This window comes from Aquarana catesbeiana, linkage group LG05 (assembly GCF_042186555.1).
Source record: "Aquarana catesbeiana isolate 2022-GZ linkage group LG05, ASM4218655v1, whole genome shotgun sequence".
Lineage (NCBI taxonomy): Eukaryota > Metazoa > Chordata > Amphibia > Anura > Ranidae > Aquarana > Aquarana catesbeiana.
In genome coordinates this window covers 307571113-307585868 of record NC_133328.1, presented here as the reverse complement: position 1 = coordinate 307585868, position 14756 = coordinate 307571113, and the positions used below count along the sequence as shown (strand labels likewise).

At 46.6% G+C, this 14756-nt stretch overlaps 1 protein-coding gene across 1 annotated transcript in view; it reads left to right on the top strand.

Moving 5' to 3' along the window:
* The first annotated feature begins 6501 nt into the window (after positions 1-6501).
* The window catches only part of GABBR2 (gamma-aminobutyric acid type B receptor subunit 2), a 982804-nt gene continuing 974549 nt past the window's right edge, over positions 6502-14756 (top strand). Inside the window, exon 1 of the mRNA XM_073630834.1 lies at positions 6502-7582. Within this exon, the coding sequence (XP_073486935.1) occupies positions 7175-7582 (408 nt within the window). The 5' untranslated portion in view covers positions 6502-7174. The remainder of the gene's footprint in view (positions 7583-14756) is intronic.

The following is a 14756-nucleotide window of genomic DNA, read 5'->3' as shown; positions in this document are numbered from 1 at the left end:
GGCTCCGAAATTAAATGTATCCGTGACAAGGGGGACATTGCAAAAAACAATCAGATTGCCAACCTGAATCCATTCGTTGACAATCATGGTATGTTAAGGGTTGGTGGACGTTTAAACAAGGCTGAGTTGAGTGAGCAAGAACAGAATCCTCTCATTATACCTGCTCGCCATCACATCACCACTTTGCTCATACGGCACTACCATAAAGGGTTTAAGCACCAAGGTAGACACTTCACAGAGGGTACCATAAGAGCTGCAGGCCTTTGGATTATAGGAGCAAAAAGACGAATCACAGCTATACTGCACATCTGTGTTCAGTTCCGCAAACTGAGAGGGAAACACCAGCAACAGCAAATGTCAGATTTGCCAGCTGACAGGTTAAGTACTGACCCACCTTTCACTCATGTTGGTCTGAATGTCTTTGGGCCATGAATGGTAACAGCCCGCAGAACTCGAGCTGGCCAACCAAATAGCAAATGATGGGCAGTGCTGTTCACTTGCATGAGTGTGCGTGCAGTACACATTGAAGTAATAGAATCTATAGATGCCTGAAGTTTCATCAATGCTCTAAGACGATTCCTAGCCATCAGAGGACCAGTCAAGACACTAAGATCTGACTGTGGAACTAATTTTGTTGGAGCTTGTCGAGAGTTACAGCTCAACTCTAGGCCAATCCAAGACTTTTTAGCTGAAAAAGGCTGTACGTGGATTTTCAATCCTCCTCATTCTTCCCACCTGGGTGGCTCATGGGAGAGAATGATAGGCATCACACCTAAAATATTGGACTCTATGCTTATGGACTTTAACTCCACAAGACTTACCCACGAGATTTTAACCACCTTTCTGGCAGAGGCATCTGCTATAATCAATTCAAGACCACTTGTTGAAGTGTCCAAAGATCCAGAGACCTCAACTATCCTTACTCCAGCTACTCTTCTTACCCAGAAGCTTGGGTCTGTTCCTGTTCCATCTGGAAACTTTAGAGCAGGAAATCTGTGCTATGACCAGTGGAAGCGAGTACAACACCCCGCCAACTGCTTCTGGATTTGATGGAAGATGGAGTATCTTTCTACTCTGCAAGGACGCAAGAAATGGCAATGGCTGAATCCTAACATACAAGTTGGAGATCTTGTTCTGCTTAAGGACCAGCAAGCTGAAAGAATCGAATGGCCCATGGGACTTATTGTAAAGAGCGTTCCTAGTGATGATAGTAAGGTACGTAAGGTGGAGGTGAAGGTTTCAAGACAAGAGACTGTAAAGACTTTCATCAGACCTCACGGAACTATCACGGAACTTATTCTGCTCTTGCCCTTTGGAGAATTAACTTGTTTGCCTATGCTGCTGGATCCTACCTGTGACTTCAAGAAGAAAGTGTCTTGAACTTTAGTTGACATAACTTGAAGCCTTGAATTGAGAGTTATTTTTATTGCATGTTCTTTTTATGTCTTTCAGGTCTTTAAGACATCTAGCAAATTACACTGTTTGTTATTTGCAGTTGCATACCTACCGTTCTGATGTATATAGTGACATTTAACATGCCAGACGGGGAGTGTGCTGCCCAACAGGGCATAGAATTTATATAGATTGTTCCTTAACCATTTTCTATGGACTTTTATATTTAGTTCACATGCTGCCTTCTAGTGACCTTTTGTGGCAATGCACTTGTTTTCTTATGTTCTTTTACCCTGATGTTATGACACACTTCATTTATATGTAATGCTCCACCCTTCTTCCTGTTATTGTACTTCCTGTGTCATGGATGCAGCTACAAGCCACATGTAGCAGGGCACATGTATTCTGCATGGTAAGCTACAGACAATATCATCTTTTGACCACATAAATACTACAACCTATTCACGTACGATATTTTTTTTTTGTTTTTTTTGTTTTTTTTTGTGGTTGAACTGGATGGACTTGTGTCTTTTTTCAACCTGACTAACTATGTAACTATCTGTTTGTATCCTGTCATCTGCTGTAACCTGATGTTTAGAATAAAAGCACCTTTGTAGATGGAATCGGTATTTGGTGAGTTCAGACTATCTGATGAGGATTGTCCTCAGTGATTATATCTTATACGGGCCAGGCATAGAGGTCTCACAAGGGATAAATCGCTTCACAACAATTGGAGTCAGAATAGTAACTATGGCAACAAAAGCCTGGTTGCCCTTATTTAAAATGGCGCCGGCCGCCGCCTTGCATCTCATCGTTTCCGGTTTGGAAATAACACAATGCTACAGCCCAGCGATGCCCATTTCCTCCTGGGATTGATGACAAACATCTCCCAGGAGGCAACGCAGAGAGGGGAGGAAATGCTCGGCCACGGCCGAGGACAGGAAGTGCCAATGATTATACACTATATAACAGTGAGTTTAAGAAAAAAAAAAAAAAGCCAATTCTTTCTCAGCACACACAGTGTCCTTGGAGGGAAATTACTTTAAAATATGGGTGGAACTCTGCTTTAAAGTGGAGTTCCACCCAAAAATAGAACTTCCGCTGATCGGATTCCTCCACCCCTCCAGTGTCACATTTGGCACCTTTCAAGGGGGAGGAGAGAGCAGATACCTGTCAGGGGCGGATCCAGAATCTAGTTTCGGGAGGGGCACTGCCAGAAAATATATTTTTTTGGGGTACATCTATCGGGGAAAAGGCTGGTGTTGGCGCTTCAATCATCTTGGCATCATGGTTGTTATGGTGTCAGGATGATTGAAGCGCATCATTACTATTATTACATTGTTGTAAAAAATTAAATAGTTTAACTCACCATAATGCAGAATCAGTGGAAGCCCCGAGTGTGTCACTTGCCACGTCACCTGTCACCAGATGCAGATTGTCACTTGCCACCTGCTAAGGTGGTCTCTTGTGTCCCAGAGACAGGCAGCAGAAAGATGTTGTAATCCCCATTGGTATAGAATCCCCCCTCAGTGCAGAGCCCCCATTAGTATAGAATCCCCCCTCAGTGCAGAGCCCCCATTAGTATAGAATCCCCCCTCAGTGCAGAGCCCCCCATTAGTATAGAATCCCCCCTCAGTACAGAGCCCCCCATTAGTATAGAATCCCCCCTCAGTGCAGAGCCCCCCCATTAGTATAGAATCCCCCTCAGTGCAGAGCTCCCATTAGCATAGAATCCCCCTCAGTGCAGAGCCCCCCATTAGTATAGAATCCCCCCTCAGTCCAGAGCCCTCATTAGTATAGAACCCCCCCTCAGTGCAGAACCACCATTAATATAGAATCCCCGTCAGTGCAGAACCCCCATTAATATAGAATCCCCCCTCAGTGCAGAGCCCCCCATTAATATAGAATCCCCCCTCAGTGCAGAGACCCCCATTAGTATAGAGCCCCCATTAATATAGAATCCCCCCTCAGTGCAGAGCCCCCCATTAATATAGAACCCCCCTCAGTGCAGAGCCCCCCATTAATATAGAATCCCCCTCAGTGCAGAGCCCCCCATTAGTATAGAATCCCCCTTCAGTGCAGAGCCCCCCATTGGTATAGAATCCCCCCTCAGTGCAGAGCCCCCCATTGGTATAGAATCCCCCTCAGTACAGAGCCCCCCATTGGTATAGAATCCCCCTCAGTGCAGAGCCCCCCATTAGTATAGAATCCCCCTCAGTGCAGAACCCCCATTAATATAGAATCCCCCCCTCAGTGCAGAACCCCCATTAATATAGAATCCCCCCTGCACATGTCAACCCACATATACATGAAGTTTACAGACCTTAGAACAGCGCGGACAGATGCACACAGCCATGTGTGTCCCTCGGGCTCCTCCTCCTGTGTGGATGTAAACAGAGAGGAGGGGGAGGCGGCTTCAGTCCGCTGCGCTGAGGCACACAGCGCAAGACCTGAGGAGTAGATCAGGTCAGCGGGCGGTGTTAGCGGTGCGTGCCGCTACCTACGGGTGTCACCCCTCTGGCGGGTGTCACCCGGGTGCGGACCGCACCCCCCACACCCACCTTACAACGCCACTGCCGCTGTCTCTCTCTGAGGAGCCGCCCGGCGGCTCTTTCACATATGGAGCCGCCCGGCGGCTCTCTCACTTACGGAGCCGCCTGCCGCCTCACTCACCCGCATTTCTCGGAGGGGGCAATTGCTCCGTTGCCCCCTCCCGGATCCGCCCCTGATACCTGTATAATTCAGGTATTTGCTCCCACTTCCGGGCATACATCACTGCAGGCTCTGCGGTGATCTACATAGTTGCCAACATTGTAAAAAAAAATGTGGGACACTTTTATGGCTGTAGGCGGAGCCGTACAATAATTAGGGGGCGGGGCATTCGTTTGTAGGCGTGGCTTACGGAAAACGTACAAATGCGGCGTGCAAAGTGCGCCGCGGCGAAAAATGGGTGTGGTTTACGCAACATAGTGGGCGTGGCTTAAATGGCCGTGGTGTGGTTAGAGTCTGAGATGAATGAGGGATGGAGAGGGATGGAGAGGGATGGAGAGGGGGAGAGGGGGAAAGGGGGAAAGGGGGAAAGGGGGAGAGGGAAATGACGGGACAGCAGCCCCAGATCCTAAACAATAAAAATGTGTGTATTCTAGAAAGTTTAACAATCAGCAGATAAAGATACTCCAAACACCTGGTGTTAGCACTTCAATCATCCCGGCACCATGGTTGTTATGGTGTCAGGATGATTGAAGTGCATTATTTCTATTATTAATATAAAATTAAATCATTCAACTCACCATAATGCAGAATCAGTGGGATCCCTGAGCGTGTCACCTGCCACGTCGCCTGCCACCAGCCGTCCGTCCTTGCGTCAGATGTCCCATTAGAGTTCGTCCTTGCATCAGGTGCCCCCAGCGAAGCCCCCCTTACATCAGATGTCCCCAGCGGAGCCCCCCCTCACATCAGATGTCTCCAGCGGAGCCCCCCCTCACACCAGGAGTCCCCGGCGGAGCCCCCCTCACACCAGGAGTCCCCGGCGGAGCTTCCCCTCACATCGTGTGCCCAGCGGAGCCCCCCCTCACATCAGGTGTCCCCGGCGGAGCTCCCCCTCACATCAGGTGTCCCCGGTGGAGCCCCCCCTCACATCAGGAGTCCCCGGCGGAGCCCCCCCTCACATCAGGTGTCCCCGGCGGAGCCCCCTCACATCAGGTGTCCCCGGCGGAGCCCCCTCACATCAGGTGTCCCCGGCGGAGCCCCCCCTCACATCAGGTGTCCCCGGTGGAGCCCCCCCTCACATCAGGTGTCCCCGGTGGAGCCCCCCTCACATTAGGTATCCCCTGTGGAGCCCCCCCTCACATTAGGTGTCCCCAGTGGAGCCCCCCCTCACATCAGGTGTCCCCAATGGAGCCCCCTTGCATCAGGAGTCCCACAGCGGTGCGCCCCCCCACCTCAGAGGTGTCCTCCACGTGGCTAGAACCCCCGCCCCTTTCCATTTTAGACTGGCAGCGGGGCGGGGGGTAGGTGGGGCGGGGGGTAGGCGGGGCGAGGCGGGAGGTAGGCGAGGCGGGGCGGGGTGAGGCGGAGCAGGGCGGAGGGTGGGCGGCGACGCAGGAGCTCTGTCTCCCCCCAGCCGTCTTCCTATACTACAGAAAAATGGCGACCGGCGGAGACAATGTCTCCGCCGGCCGCGGAGACAATGTCTCCGCCGGCCGCGGACCTCTAGCGGCGGCAGCGGCGGATGCGAACTCGTGAAGAACCAGATTTCTTGGGACATTTACCGGGACGCCACAAATTTGGGAATGGCGTCTAAGTCCCGGGAATGTCCCGGGAAATCCGGGACAGTTGGCAAGTATGGATCTATGCCATGTCCAGTGCCTCCTCTGTCGCCCCCCCACTGTCTTCTGGGAGACACACAGGTCCCAGAAGACAGCAAGGACCAGTGAGGACGCGCAGCGCATGAGCAGTAGGGAACCAGGCTGTGAAGGCTTCACTTCCTGATTCCCTTACTGAAGATGGCGGTGCCTCCACTCGAGAGCCGAGGGACAGATCGGCTTTGTGTGAGGACATGACGGGTGCCCTGGACAGGTAAGTGTCCATATTTTAAAAGTCAGCAGCTGCAGTAGTTGTAGCTGCTGACTTTAGAAAAAAAAATTCAGTGTAACTCTGCTTTAATTGCTTAAAAAAAACACTATTAGTAGCATTTTGGAGAGTTTCTGCTGGAAAAACGCTCCAAGAAACTCTAAAGAAAAAGAAAAACATTTTTTTTTCCTGCTCCTAGACGCTGAAGTTCAAAAAATGCTAATAGCCTAAAGTAGTGTGCATGGACACATACTGTAGGATAACACTATTTAGCTTCTAGGAGCAGGAAACTAAATGCTAATAACAGATTCTAGGAGCTTAAAAAACGCTAGTGTGAATGGAGCCTGACTCTTGCAGTGCTGGAAGACCTACTGCAAGGGTAGATTTTTTTTTTTAATTTGTGGGGTTGAGCTTTAAGCTAATGAAGGGGTTATGAAGCACTGTGTACCTGGGAGCTCAGCTGATGATGAGGAAGCAACGTGCACATCTAAAGTCATGCCAGGGATGCCTTGCTTCACGTAACGCCTGCAAAACCAATGCGTGACAACAGTCCCCCAGTACAAGAGCATCAGCACAGTCTGGGAAGGAATTAGTGATCCTCCATCCCTGTGGGATACACATGAGAGAGTTGAGTGTCCCTGCTTCAGGGCAATGCAGCCTTTTCCCCTCCAGCACACCTAGTGACTAGAAGAGTGTGCAGAGCCTTCAGAGATGAGTTGGTGACACAGAGAAGAGGAGGCTGGAAGTGCTGATGTAGGGTTGTCATCCTGCACACCACCTCATCATACCTATGATTGTTGCACTGGTGGCGGTGGTGTTACAATTGGGAGCTGTGAAGGAGGAGGTGCCACTGACAGCACGATTGTCAGGGGTGTGTGTATGAAGGGAGGGTGGTGGGGTGGGGGGGAGACCCTGATCCTCGAAGGAAAACAAATAGGAAAGAGAGGAAGAGCTCTCACTTTGGATACCTGCTATGGTTTACTTTCATGTCCCTACACGGGTCTCTACGCGCTGGCCTATGGAATGCAAGGGATGTAAATGATATTCAGCCATCATCTCTTCCAAAAAGGAGAATCAGTGGAGGTGTCTATCTTTTCCGGCTAGGGTTTGTGTGTCTTTGTCCTATGCTCGGGGAGCCCGGAGCTTCCTATCGCTGACATGAGAAGAGAGTAGAGGGCGGACCTGCTCCATCTTCCCTGCAGTCTATAGAATGGCTCTGTCCCCCAGGAGGTACTGGAGATCAGCCTGCGCTCTCCGTGGTGCTGAAACTGCACGAGCCGCCGCCGCCGCCGCCGCTGGTGGTGCTGTCACCGCTCTGGCTGGAGGCTTCCACAAACCTGCCATTTCGATGCCGCTGCTGCCTCCGCAATGCTTGCTCCTGGTGCTAGGATTGGGATTGGGACCGGGCTTGGTGGCTGGATCGAGCGGAACCACAGTCGAACAGCCTACTAACAGCACGTCCTTGTCTATCATGGGCTTGATGCCTCTCAGCGAAACGGTGGCAAAGGGGAATATCGGCAGGGGGATCCTGCCAGCCGTGCTTTTGGCTATTGATCAGATCCGCAATGAATCCTTGCTGCATCCCTACGTCCTGGACTTGAAGCTCTATGACACAGCGGTAAGAGGTTCACCTACCTACTTTCATCTACCTATTCTAGATCCATCCTCGCATTTTTTTTAGGTTACTAATGCAATGATGAGCCCCAGATTTTGTTTAGGTTACTAATGCAACGATGAGCCCCAGATTTTGTTTAGGTTACTAATGCAATGATGAGCCTCACATTTTTTTTATGTTACTTATGCAATGATGAGCCTCAGATTTTGTTTTGGTTACTAATGCAATGATGAGCCTCAGATTTTGTTTAGGATACTAATGCAATAATGAGCCTCAGATTTTGTTTAGGATACTAATGCAATAATGAGCCTCACATTTTTTTAAGGTTACTAATGCAATGATGAGCCTCAGATTTTATTTAGGTTACTAATGCAATAATGAGACTCACATTTATTTTTTTTTTTTTTACGTATAACTAATGCAATGATGAGCAGCCAATGATTTGATCATTTATATGACATTAGTGGGTGTAAAGGTATGTAACCCTAGGATCTCACCCTAATAGGAGTTTGCCTTCCTTCATGCGAATAAGCCTGTCTTTATATTTGACTGTAGCTGTCATTTACACAGTTTTTTGATGGAGCTGTGTGTGATTTTTTTTTCCCCCATAACATAGCAACAAGGCACAATTCCTTGAGTGGGAGTCAATAGGATGATGAAGAGAATGCAGAAATGCAGCTCAGCTTTTCAGCACCATTATGCTGCATAGGTGCATGTCTACCTTTTCTGTCTGTGCTGAAGATAAATGCATGTGTTTGTTAGCATTTTCTTTCTTTGTATACCTATACAATTAAACCTACCTTGTAGGTTCAGTATTTTCAGTCCTGATGACGCTTAGATTCCTTGCAGTAAATATAGTCCAGCTGGTTAAGCAACAGATGCATTTAAAACGTCTCTTATTTCAGTCATTAGGTTCAGGCATCTGATATCTTTACCTGGTATATGGAATTATTACCTAGGTTTTAAAATGGCATAGCAAAGCTAACCATGGTTCACATTGGCCATTGCAGTGTTCTTACTGCAAATTAATTCTTCTAGGTGTATATAGCTAGTAAATCGCAATCTCCATTGCTAAGCAACACTTATCTAATGTATCATAAAAAAAATTCTAGGGGTATTGATTCTGCAGGTTAGTTAATTCACTATGACGCATGTAAGGAGGTCAAAATAAAGATAGTAGTACATAATAGCTGAAAATCTGCAAACTCAGAATATGTAAATAGGCTGAATAGATTCTTGTCTCGTTCTACTAAACATGCTTGGGATCACCCTGTTGATTGTGCAAGTGCCTGAAGATGGCAGTCATTTCTTGTGGAGATGCTTAATACCATTTCCAAGGAAACCTCTTAAATATTTAGTATGTTTCTGTTGGACTACACCTATACCTTTGTGGTTTATATAAAAAAAAGTCAAACAGTATAAATATTGTCCCCGTCTTAGCATAATGAATGAAAAAGAATTATGCGACACATGCAATAGTTATTGGTTATTCCAGCACAAACTACCATACCATTTCCAAGTAAACCTCTTAAAAATGTAGCTTGTTTCTATTGGTCTACACCTATACCTTTGTGGTTTATATAAAAAAAGTCAAACAATATAAATATTGTCCCTGTCTTAGCATAATGAATGAAAAAGAATTATGCGACACATGCAATAGTTATTGGTTACTCCAGCACTAACTACCATTTAATACCATTTCCAAGGAAACCTCTTAAATGTTTAGCTTGTTTCTGTTGGACTACACCTATACCTTTGTGGTTTATATAAAAAAAAAGTCAAACAATATAAATATTGTCCCCGTCTTAGTATAATGAATGAAAAAAAATTATGCAACACCTGTGATAGTTATTGGTTACTCCAGCACATGCTACCATTTAATACCATTTCCAAGGAAACCTCTTAATATATATGGCTTGTTTCTGTTGGACTACACCTATACCTTTGTGGTTTATATAAAAAAAAGTCAAACAATATAAATATTGTCCCCGCCTATGCGTAATGAATGAAAAAGAATTATGCAAGACATGCAAGAGTTATTGGTTACTCTAGCACATACTACCATATATACAGTATCTACTCATTCATTGAAAAAATAAGATTAATTTTATTCATAACACTTTTTTAGATTTTCCTCTTATTATCTTTGGATCTGCACCCAGTTTTACACAGTTGTGTAATGTTTTGATTTGTAATGTAGATGGCTCTAATGAAATTGGCATTTTTGTTTATTAAAAATTCTAGGGTTCTAGCTACTAAATCTCATATAATATGTAGCTTGCTATATGCTACCATTCTGAGTTTCCCTGGCAATTATTTACAACATAAACATGTGCTGAGACAGAATTCCTCCAATTTAAGGAGCATTTCACTCTGATTCAAGCTAGCAATTAAAGTAGTAATCAGTAAACGCATTTGGGCGTTGATTTTTTTTGTTGGTTTTGTTTACTCTTGCGTAGTTTTGAAAGTGCCCGATAGAATAATACTGAGTTTTACATCAACTCCTAGCATAGCATATCACCTTAGGCCTTTATTAGAAAAGCATTTGATGAAGACCTGAAAATCTGTATTGCCTATCAGCAACCAATCAGATTCAAATCTGAAAAATGACAGCTAAGAAATGAAAGTTTGTATCTGATTGGTGCTATAGTATAACCCAAGCTGTTTCAGAAGGTTCCTATCTCAGGCACTTATGATTAAAGAGTATGTATACCTTTTATTCCTTTGGATAGATTGAGAAGGCTTTAAAACTCATATCAAGTGATTTTTGTTTGTTTGTATCGTACTAGCTAGATTTTGCTTCACTTCCTGTTCTATAGACACAACTGGAAATAAAAGAGTATCTCCCTAAAGTGAGGGGAATTCCTATTTTAGACAGTTGTCACCAGAGTGGGATGATTTACCCTTACTCTGTGCTCTCGGGCAACTGTACAATTTAGAATTTCGCCTTAATTTCTGTTTCAGTGACAGTGGTCCCCAAGACAAATAGAGGACCTAATGGGCCAAACTGGCACACAAATAACATGCACTTTGAGGCCTGGTGAATGTGGTTTATAAAAACTGAAGCAAGAGAAAGAGAAAAGTTTCTTTTTCGTACATCACGGGACACAGAGCCACAGTATTTACTGAATGGGTTATATAGGCACCACTAGGTGATGGACACTGGCACACCCTAGACAGGAAGTTTAGCTCCCTATATAACCCCTCCCTTACTGGGAGTACCTCTGTTTTTTGCGCCAGTGTCTTAGGTGTTGGTCACGAGTAAAGCTGTTCTGTGCTGAGCTCCGCTGGAGAAATGTTTGCTGGGGCAAGCCCTGCAACCAGATAACTTCAAAGTGTCTTTTCCAGGCTGAATTGAACGGTACCCGGGCCTCGTGTCTGAAGAAACAAGGTTTTGCCTGTAACACTTCTCTTTTTAGAGAGCTGGACCCTGGGATCCAGTGTGTTTTTTTTCAGCCATATTTTCCCGGCGGGGTGCTTTACAGGCCCAGGAGTGTGGATCCCCCGATAACAAGGGGCCCCGGTTCCTGAAGGTTTTTAACGGAGCCCATGGTGAGTGGTGAAGATTGGGTCTGTTTTACCACAGAACCCTGCAGCTGGATAAAGTAAGGGAGATTCCTAAGGATTTTTTCTAATTCTTGTGGGTTTTCTCCTTTTGAGTAAATGTTGCTATGCCTAAAGTCGCCACCGGGGGTTGTCAAGAGCACATAACTGATTCCATGCTTGTCAGTCTCGTCTCTCTGTCACAAGCTGCACACTCCAGGTAGGATGTGGGAAGGGGGATTTTTTCTTTTCAGGAATGTCCTCCCACAGCTTCCTTTCGGGCTAGAGGCCATGGGTCAGTTGGCGGTATGCAGCACCGCCTCCCGCTGCTGCCGCCATTATGGCAGCTCTCCATCCACCTGCCCTCCACTCTCCTCCGCCCCCACCCCCCCCTCCACATGCAATCCGGTCGGATTTGAACCCCCGGCTCGTGCAGGACAAGCAGTCTTTTTTTAGCAAAAAATGAGGGGGGGCGGAAGGGGTGGTCGGAGGAGGGGGGGGCGAAGCATCAGCGCAACGTTGGCGTGGTTTAACGCCCACAACACGGGCTATACAGAGCTATAAAGGTGCACTTTTTTCAGGTGCACAGAGCTCAAGGAGGGACACAGAGCAGATGGATGGCATGTGAGTGTGGGTGACACAGGCATTCCCAGACACATTTACTTAACATCAGACTGAGACTTCATAGCAGTGGCAGTTGCTGGACTATTTGCTCAGCAGTGGGTGCATTTCTGGTAGTACATCTGCGTTTGTGCTTAGCATTATGGGTAGAAGGGGAGGTACAAATACCTCGAAAAATAGGGGCTCAAAGGGATCTCCCTCAGGCTCTGAGGACCCCCCCTGCAACCCCATCTTCCTCTGAAAGACCTAGGGAGGCTGGTCAGAGTGAGCCATCGGGGTTAGGGGCTGCAACTGCTTCTGGCATTTCAGCCCCTGTATGTATTACTAAGGAGGTTTTTTTCCTCAACCATATGTGAATTAGAGGAAAGATTAGTGGCCCTAATCGTATCTTCACAAAGTGGAAGAAAATGCATTAGGTCCCCTTCTACCACCCAGGACCCTCAAACAGAGGAACTCTGAGAAAGGGGAGATGAATCCCCCTCAGAGGACCGGGATGAGACTGATGACTCCTCTTCTGAGGAAGGACCCTCTTCAGCTTCACAGGCTGAGAAATTGCTGATGCATTCTCTTACTGAAATGGCTTGCTCCACATTTAAGTTACCCGTAACTGAGTCGGTTGAAAAGCCCACGTCTTGTTTGGGTTCACTGAAGCCTCCTCAAGCTGCGCATGATTTTCCTGTTCATTCTTTGCTGGAAAAGCTTATTTATTCTGAGTGGGATCACCCAGATAAACATTTTTTCCCTCCTAAAAAGTTTTCAACACTTTATCCTATGGAGGAAAAATTCACAAAGATGTGGGGTATACCAGCAATTGACGCTGCTATATCCTCTGTGAATAAAAGTTTGACTTGTCCTGTTGACAATGTTCAAATGCTTAGGAATCCAACCAATAATAAATTGGAATTGCTGTTAACAAACATTTTTTCCTTGGCAGTTTCAGTAGCTCAACCAGCAGTGGTGGCAATTGGGATATGTCAATCCTTGAGAGCACTTGAAGCAGGTGCTCAAGGTTTTCCCTGAACAGCAGGCCCAGGAGTTAGCCAACCTGCCAGCGGCTTTGTGTTTTGCAGTTGACGCAATCAGAGATTCTATCCTTCAGACCTCTCGCCTTACGCTTGGGTTGGAGCATATGCGTAGAATCTTATGGTTGAAAAATTGGTCAGCCGAAACACCATGCAAAAACCTCCTGGCTGGTTTCCCCTTCCGTGGTGTAAGGCTGTTTGGGGTTGATTTGGACAATTACATCCAAAAATTCTCAAGTGGGAAAAGTACCCTTTTGCCAGTTAGGAAAAGGAGTAAACGTCCTTCATTTAAACAGGCTCCTTTTCCAGTGCCAGGGGCATCAGCCTCCAGGCAGTCGCAACGGCCTCCACCATCAGGTTCAAGAGGTAAAACTCAGAGTCAACCCCAGGGACAAAAGAAGTCCTGGGGGGGGAATCTACAAGACACAACGCTGAAACCTCTTTATGAAGGGGTGCCCCCGCTCGTTCTAGTGGGGGGAATACTGCTACAGTTCTCAAGGGTCTGGCAGGAGGATTTTCAGGACAGATGGGTGGTCTCCACAATAACTCTAGGTTACAAACTAGAGTTCCGAGAATTCCCATCTCCTCGCTTCCTCAAATCAAATGTTCTCAAAGACCCAGAGGAAAAGAAGTCTCTGTTTCAAGCGTTGGAGAGACTTTTGTCGCAAAAAGTAATCATGGTGGTGCCCATGGAAGAGCAGGGGTTGGGGTTTTATTCAAACCTTTTCGATTATAGCATACCTAGACAACCTTCTCTTAATAGACCGGTTGGTAGCCCTCTTAGACCAAAGTTTGATCACCGTAGTCAACTACCTGAAATACCTAGGTTGGGTCCTCAACCTAGAGAAGTCTTCTTTAAAACCAGTAAGAAGACTAGAGTACTTGGGTCTGGTTATAGATACAACCCAGAAGAGGGTGTTTTTACCCCAGGCAAAAATCAGCACCATAAAGGAGCTGGTTCAGGTAGTCAGGACAGAGAAGGGTCCTTCTATTCGCCTTTGTAGTAGGTTGCTGGGAAAGATGGTGGCTTCATTCAAAGCCGTTCCCATGCTCTGTTTCATTCAAGACTGCTGCAAAACAGTATCCTGTCCACCTGGAACAAGAAAATCCAGGCGCTAGATTTTCCGATGCGTTTGTCACCAATAGTGCGTCAGAGCCTCAGCTGGTGGTTGGTACCCGAGAATCTGCGGAAAGGGAAATCCTCTTTACCAGTTACCTGGAAGGTGGTAACAACAGATGCCAGCCTTTTGGGTTGGGGAGCAGTTCTGGAAGAGACAACTGTCCAAGGGAAATGGTCCATAACCAAGAGGGCCTTACCCATCAACATTCTAGAGATTCGAGCGGCGTACCTAGCCCTAAAGGCCTGGACATTCAGGTTGCAGGGTTGTCCTGTCAAGATCCAACAATGCCACAGCAGTGGCTTATATCAATCACCAAGGGGGCACCAGGAGTCATGCAGCCCAGGGAGAGGTAAACCAGATCCTAATCTGGGCAGAAAAGCATGTGCCTTGCATATCGGCAATCTTCATTCCAAGGGGTAGAGAACTGGCAGGCGCCAGCAGTTGTTCCCAGGGGAATGGTCTCACACCCACCTAACAACTGTCTCCAAGCCACCCCCATCAAATCATTCCCTGCATCTATTACCTTTTGTACCACCACCCCCTCCCTTTAGAATGTCCTTTCTGTATTGAACTGTACTGTAATTGTGCTGTCCCCCCTCTACATTGTAAAACGCTGCGTAAACTGTTGGCGCTATATAAATCGTGTATAATAATAATAATAATATTCACACAATTAAATCTATAGGTACAATACTAAATATTAAAATATAGACGGGATTGTTCTGTGTCATATTCCATAGAAAGTAGGGTTGCACTGGCCAGTATTACCAGGTAAAGACTTTCTGAGTGAATCCAGATTAAAGATAGAGAAGTCTGGTGTGTAGTCCTGATACCAGACCAGGACTGCCTGTTTCGAGCTTGGCAAGTCAG